At 37.9% G+C, this 7,110-nt stretch overlaps 1 protein-coding gene across 3 annotated transcripts; it reads left to right on the forward strand.

The window, feature by feature from the left end:
* Positions 1-2,550: 2,550 nt before the first annotated feature.
* Positions 2,551-6,824, forward strand: c21h8orf89 (chromosome 21 C8orf89 homolog). Of its 3 annotated transcripts, XM_042510026.2 has the most exons (7): positions 2,551-2,907; positions 3,003-3,048; positions 4,227-4,321; positions 4,705-4,843; positions 5,324-5,431; positions 5,531-5,586; positions 6,103-6,824. In XM_042510026.2, exons 1-7 carry the CDS (start codon positions 2,703-2,705, stop codon positions 6,240-6,242), a joined length of 789 nt encoding a protein of 262 aa, XP_042365960.1. In that variant the 5' UTR covers positions 2,551-2,702; the 3' UTR covers positions 6,243-6,824. The 3 variants fall into 3 exon arrangements, with proteins under 3 accessions (XP_042365960.1, XP_087928058.1, XP_087928059.1); XM_088071932.1 differs by having other exon boundaries at positions 5,324-5,586; XM_088071933.1 differs by having other exon boundaries at positions 4,227-4,291; positions 5,324-5,586.
* The last annotated feature ends 286 nt before the right edge of the window (positions 6,825-7,110 follow it).

Genomic DNA, 7,110 nt, shown 5'->3' on the forward strand with positions numbered 1-7,110 from the left:
GCACCGCATTCATGAAACGTTTTCCTTCGGTCTGCCAGTGTTGTTGTGGTCTACAGTTCTTTTGTATTGGCCTCTTTTCTCTGAGCAGAGCAACAATGTACGCTAGATTCCCATCCTTTCCAACTTGCTGGCAATGTCTCGAAAGACCTTCTCATTTCTGGTCACGCCCGCCAGATCATCGTGCACGGTCTTCTCACTCCAAGCTTGTATTTCTTTCGTAGAGCAATAGCTAGACATTTTCTTTTCTCTCTTCTTTGAAACCACTATGCCTGGCATTAGCAGTAAAGGCTATTCAAACATGCTGCTGAAACATCACTAAAACTTGAAGCTGAATTGTGACATTTCTCATCTGACATCACCATCACCTACTTGTGGGCAGTCGTTTGTGCTTTTGGACCTACCTCAGTGACAGTCCATCTCTGGTGTGGTTTAGCACTGATGGTGCGTCATAACTGATAATGGGAAAAGGAATTGGCATGGCATGGTTTCACTCAGCGTGGCCAAAAGTGGTAATGGAAAAGGGGTATTTGTCCAACTTAAGAAGGGTGTTCATTAATAAGAAAGAGTAATCCAACCAAAAGGTAAACCTTATGATAAAACTCTTGAATGAAAATACCCATATGTTCCTTCCCTCACCTTTGTGGGGATGTCACAATTACAAGGATAAAAAAAGACCTAAATATTTTCATTCAACAAACCTATATTCTATGTATAAAGTAATTCAACAATGGTATAGCCGAGACAGTTAAATCTAAAACGTAGTGTATTTTCATCACCCAGTGGCCTAATGGATCACATTGTTAGCATCACTGTACTGTAGGGATGAGGTCATTGGAAGACTGTTTGACATGTAGCAGTAGGAAAAGCATAGGTTTAAATAACAGAGTCAATAATAGCTCATTTCCTTTTAGCTACCTTTATTGTGCATGCTGGCCCACATATAATGGGATGCCTGAATAGAATAAAGCCATTGTAAATGTGTCAGTAATACCTATGCCTCCTGTCAGGTCAAATGATCTGCTTGTGAAAAAGACCTATAGAGTTATACATGCAGTTTACAAAGTATAACAAAGAAATACTAATGTAATCTTTTTAGATTCATAAGTACAGTACGTAATCATAAGGTATCAAAACCAGTTTTGGTAAAATCTATAAGAAGTACATGAGACTATTCCTCAGTAAAACATAGTCTGGGCATTAAAGGTAAAAGTACTCCCTAGGCAGAATTGCCCCATTCAGCGTGCCATATCATATATTAATACTGTTATCCTACTTACTTATCCTACTTATTATTGACGTTTAAAAAAGTGAGCAGCATTTTAATGTTTCGTTCAGTTGAGATTGGACAATTTTTGTTTAATATATAACAATACGCCATATGCTAGCCGATAAAAAATGAAATTTTTCACATGTCAAAAACACATTTAAGCAGAATTATTACAAAGAAGAGAAGTGAGGACATGTAGCGTTTTCTTTTTTTGTATACTTTGCTGCTCCCTTGTGGAGAAATATATGCACACACGTACATACGGCATATAATACCAAATGGCTTCTACTGCACTGCATTGTAACCACAGGCTTAAACTCAGCTGAGTACCAGCAAATCTGCTATAAAAAAAAATGAAAAAGTCAAAGTATATTATGTTTTTAAAAAATGAAAAAAATAATAGTATAGTATGTTGCAAAAAATAAAAAAAAGTCATGGTATAGTATGTCAGAAAAAAATGGAAAAAAGTCATATTATAGCCATAGTCATACTATAGCATGTTGAAAAAAAAGGTCTTAGTAGGCCTATAGCATTAAAAAATGTTTTATAGTATACTATATAGTAAAAAAGTGACAGTATAGTATGTCATAAAAAAGTCATAGTATACTATATCAATAAAATCTAAAAATGTGACTGTATAGTATGTCACAAAAAGTCATAGTTTAGTATGTCTTTAAAAATGGGGAAAAAAGTCATAGTATAACATGTCATAAAATATGAAAAAAGTCACAGTATGGTATGTCGGAAAAATGGAAAAAAAGCCATAATGGGCTATAACATTAGTCATAGTATAGCATGTTGAAAAAAGTCTTAGTAGGCCTAAAAAAGTCAATACTATATTATGCCGTAAAAAAAAAGAAAACAAAACAACAATCAGCATAGTAGCCTATGTTGTAGAAAATTAAAATAGTCATGGTATAGCTACCGTATAGGCTAGTATGTTGTTTAAAAAAAAAAAAAAAGTCAAAGTATAATAGGCTATAACATAGAAAAAATACATTTGACAATTCAAGATACTTTTATAGAAAAGTAAAATAGTCAGTTGTTTCCAAATAAGCTGCACAGTTTTCTGCAGGATGTGCAAGAATGTCAAGCAGAGGGTGTGTAAAACTTCACAGTTGGTTTACATAAATATGAACAAAAAATGTGAAGGGATATTTGAGGAAAAAAATTGAAAATGATCTTGTTTTGGAAAAAAACTTTGATACTTGGGAACAAATGAGACTAGTGTACCTACTGTAGGTAACGGTTTTCATGAAGCCTGTTTCCATGGTGACGCAGTGACTCGGTTACATTTACCACAGTGAGCTGCAGCTTAGCATTGCTGCTCGGTGATGTCTTGCGTGTATGAGCTGCACATTAAAACGACCATGTGTCGCGTTTTTGGTCTATAGCCGGGTTGCGCATTTAACAGTTACTGTATGGCAGCTCCAACATGATGACTTACCAGGTGAATGCATCGCTACCTACCGCAAAGGCTTTAACATCAGAGAGAAGCTCAAATTACAGCCAGCGCGGCCCTGATGCGGCTACATATCCAACATACCGGGACTTCGGGATGAGAACAGGTGGAGGACAAGCAGTTGTCAGACAAAACGGTCATCCAAGGAGGAAACTGCCTGAGATTCAACCCCTGGACAGTGAGTAAGCATGCTCCATGCAGCTCCTTAATTTATCCTTAATTCATTCAGATGCTGCTAGCCTAACTGGATGCCACCGCTGTTCTCTGTTGCAGAGTCAAGGGACTGGAAAACCTTGGTTGGCGGCATCATAGTTGCAGGGTAAGAAGTGTTTACATTTTGACACAATATCAGTTTCTTTGCGTTGTTATTTAGGCCCAGCTCCTAATTTCTTAAGAGTCATGTTACCCTCTGGCTTTCATAAGGGTCGCTCACAACAGCAGGCCATGCAAAATATTATCTGATGACGTCATTTTGTAAGAAGAGTGCATGTATTTGGTAGTATAATCACACGCAGGCGCAGGGAAGGATTCTTTTCGACATGTAAATTAACACTTGTGTTGTCTGGTTCACCTTTATTGGCTGCACTTTACAGCCATGTGAATGCACGTGAATGCACCTGAATGCACCATGTGAATGCACCACGTATCCGTTTCAACTGCAGTCTTTAACTGGAGTACTTTTACGCATCGTCAAGCCACAATTACGCACATTAGAGCCGCTGGTTATATTTTGTGCAAACAGCATCATACTGCTGCAGTAGTGGGATAACTAAGCACATTTACTCCCGTGTTATATTTAAGTACATTTTTTGGTACTTGTACTTTGCTTAAGTATTTACATTATGCATCCTCATACTTACACTCCACTGCAGCACATTTCAGAATTAGATATTGTATTTTTATTCCATTGCATTCGTTTCTAATCTGAAAATCAACTAAAGATGTCAGCTTTTCATCTCTGTCCAATGACGTGATCCTTTGTGGTTTGGAAAAATTCTTCTATGTCATAATCTAAAAACCACTGCTGTAGATTAAACTACAAAGCAGTGTGTATAAAGGAGTTTCAGGTACCACGACTTTGTACATCTACAGCAGTAAAATGCAACAGAAATATTAATTCAGCACTAATATTAATCCAAATCATTACATCTAATAATAAAATACTGTCAGGGAACATTTTAGGGTACAATAACTAAATTTGCTTTTGTAAATTTACCTGTTATGTTTTGCTAATAGCGCTCGCACAATTTTATTTAAGTAAGGTTTTGAACACAGGACTTCTGCTTGTAGTGGAGTGTACTTACAGTGTGGTATTTGTACTTTTACTTGGGCTGCTGTTAAATGACAGAAGATGACTGTTTTCCTACTTTGCACTGGTATTGGGGGGCATTTGTCTTTGTGCATAAAAACCAACTCTCTCCAATCCAGTGGGTATTGCACTTTGTTATTCGTATTTATTTACCATGTTATCTTTCGTTCTTCAATTTCTGTGTGCAGGTCACCTAACTTGGCCAAAGATGATGGACTGGGAACAGAGAACAATGATCCGGAGAGGGACATCTGTGGGAGACACTTCCTTTTTGATAAAAAATGTACTAACTGTAGAATAGGAGTTACCCCTTCATTATTACAGTTGAGAGTAAATGTATAAAATAATTTGTGTTTTCTCCGTCATGTTTTAATCACTTTGGCCCAAAACATTGTGCTATTAAAAATGGATCAGGCTTGTTCCTGGATTGTAACCTGACAGCCAGTAGGTGGAGCTGTCATCACACAAAATGAGCACAGGTCTCAATTCAGTGAGTGTGACTGTTACAGTGATACTTGGATACAAATTTACAGTGGCATTTAAGAGTTTTTAGGAAAGCAGGAAATATGCCATATTCCTCTTTCCTTAAAAAATCTTTGAATACTGCACAATGATTGTGTTCATTTCAGATGTCATTTGTGAATGGGTAAATCTTATCATTTTTAGGTGCGAGATTAGAACGGACCAGGACTGTGATTCCCCCGCTAACGAGAGACTATAACATCCACAGAACTGGCAACCTGCATCCCTTCAGTCTCTCCAAGGAGCTTTCCCACAGCCATGCCGGGCGGCCTTTGAACCTGAGGTAACCAGTGGATTAATAATGACACTCAGTCTCGTAGTTGAAGCTCTGCTCTTCACAGCATATTTTCTGGAGACAGCTGCACAGATTGCAGTAATTATACCGAGTTATACGAATTACAAGAACACGAACTGAGAAAAAAGCAGCCAGATGCAATTGATATTTTGACACGCATAATTTGTCTGTCTCAAACAGAAGATTTCAAGCTTAATATTTTAGCAACATGATTATTGCTAAAATTGAATTATTATAAGTTTGCCCAATGATGAGATCATAGTCATTTATTTCTATTAGTCCTACATTTGTGGGAACAATTTAGTTTGATTGCCCGCCGCCTTCACTTTCACATAATGCATAACAGCACGCAAGTATCATTTGGGAGAACATACATGCATTGTCTTTTTCATTATATGTGGCTACATGCAGCTACATGTGGAGCCTTATATTTCATTAATTTATAACATCCTCAATTCTGACCTCCAGCTACCCTGAAAGATATGAAGTGAATACAACTCCAGCCATCCTCTTTCCCTCCACCTTAGTTCTTAACGGCAGAAACACCTTCTCAGTGGAAAGCTGCAAGCTCAGCAGGTATTTTTGCCCTTATAAACTAAATCAGACAAGCCGATCAATAGTTTCCTCAATTGTTTCTCACACCTTTGCCTCCTCTGCTTTCCCTCTCCTCCGCAGGCCCAAGGTGAATTATCCAACCTACAACCTACTGACTGTTAAAGACAATCAAAAGAGTGAGTTGTTTTGATGCTTGCCTTTCTGTTGTGGTCTTGACAGAATAGTTCAGAACGCCCCTGTGTGTGTAGCAAAGGGAATCCAACCTTTAACCTGCCCATGGTGTTGATTTATTGGCAGCAAACATGTCAGTTTTATGGATTTTCCCTCTTCAAACACAAAGTGTAGATCCCACGCCTCATTATTGTCGGTTCCAGGATACCTTGTTGTTTGTGGCTCATAACAAAGTGGGACAAGGGGTCACATGGAGAGACATGAGTGTTTTCTCCTGTGTCAAAGTGCAAATACTGTGTTTTTCTCTTTTAAGTTACCATTTCTGTTTTTGTTTTGTCCGGTACACTGAAAAACACCAATTACACATTTAGGAAGCACAAAATCTGAAACTAATTGATCCACTTAATTGAGATGTAGGTCTTGTACTTTTTATTTTCACTTTCTATATTGTTTCATTGACCTCCATTCGTCCATCTTTTTCCGTCTGGTTCCCTCTCTCTTGCTTACCTCTGGCAACACAGGCCAGTCTTACCCAGACCCGGTGGTCGGAGCCTCTCGTTCTTTCATCCACAGGATATCTGAGCTGTCCTCCTTGGAGGGCGACACGGTGAGACAAGAAAAGCTCAAGAAAATGAAGAAACCTAAAAAACCTCCATCCTGACAATCAACTTCCTCCCAGTCACACTGGTCAAGGATCAAAACCCTCGAATCTGTGCCAACGACAGATGAACTAAATAAAACATTACAGGCACCATTTTCATTTCAGTGGCTTTTTCTGGCTGCTTGTTTGTCATCAGTGGTATTAGTTTCCTGCTTAACATGGCTGGTCTTCACATTTTGGGATTCCTGACCTGAGCTCCTCTCTATTAGTGACTGTGGTATTTACTGTGGTAAATTGCAGCATTTGCTACAACAATAAATGCTGATAATGAATATTAAATATTTTCTATTCTGAGAGCTGACAGTAGTTTCCCACTCAACATCTGCATGAAAGATATTTATTTGACCTTTCTAATGGCTTGTAATGGCTATTATGTAATACTGCCACATTTCTTGCTGTATCCTGAATATGTTGCAGATGCTGTCAAGCTTGGATCTCAGTACAAGTGTTGCTGTTATATACTATTCAAGCTGTGTTAGTAAGTGGAATATCTATGTACATATTAAATAGTTTAGCAAAACCATTATTGTGCCTTGTTAAACGTCTTCCCGAAATTAAATAAATTTATTTTTGTTATTGTTATACCTCTTGTCAAGAGCTTTATCCCTTTTGTCACAATTTTTCTTCTTCAGCTTCTAAAAGGCTAATAAAGGGAGCTTCCAACTCCATTTGGCACGTACAGTACATATCGACCAGCACAGTAATGAGAATGCCTAAAAGATTACGATGAAACATTATCTGCATTCCATATCTACAAAACAGATAGAAAACTGTGCCTCCAGATCCCAGAATGTGGTACTTTCCCACATAATACATTGTTTTGTTGCTGTATGGCAGGCGGCTCATGTCTCTGAATAGTCTTGTTCAT

The sequence above is a fragment of the Plectropomus leopardus genome, chromosome 21, assembly GCF_026936395.1.
Source record: "Plectropomus leopardus strain MGB_pleo_1.0 chromosome 21, ASM2693639v1, whole genome shotgun sequence".
Lineage (NCBI taxonomy): Eukaryota > Metazoa > Chordata > Actinopteri > Perciformes > Serranidae > Plectropomus > Plectropomus leopardus.

What these genes read in the sequence shown, in the direction of transcription:
- c21h8orf89 (XM_088071932.1), top strand. Translation starts at nt 2,703, where the DNA reads ATGATGACTTACCAGGTGAATGCATCGCTACCTACCGCAAAGGCTTTA. An exon ending in GGCGGCATCATAGTTGCAGG is followed by an intron (nt 3,049 to 4,226) that starts GTAAGAAGTGTT and finishes TTCTGTGTGCAG; the next exon opens with GTCACCTAACTTGGCCAAAG. An exon ending in GGGCGGCCTTTGAACCTGAG is followed by an intron (nt 4,844 to 5,323) that starts GTAACCAGTGGA and finishes TCTGACCTCCAG; the next exon opens with CTACCCTGAAAGATATGAAG.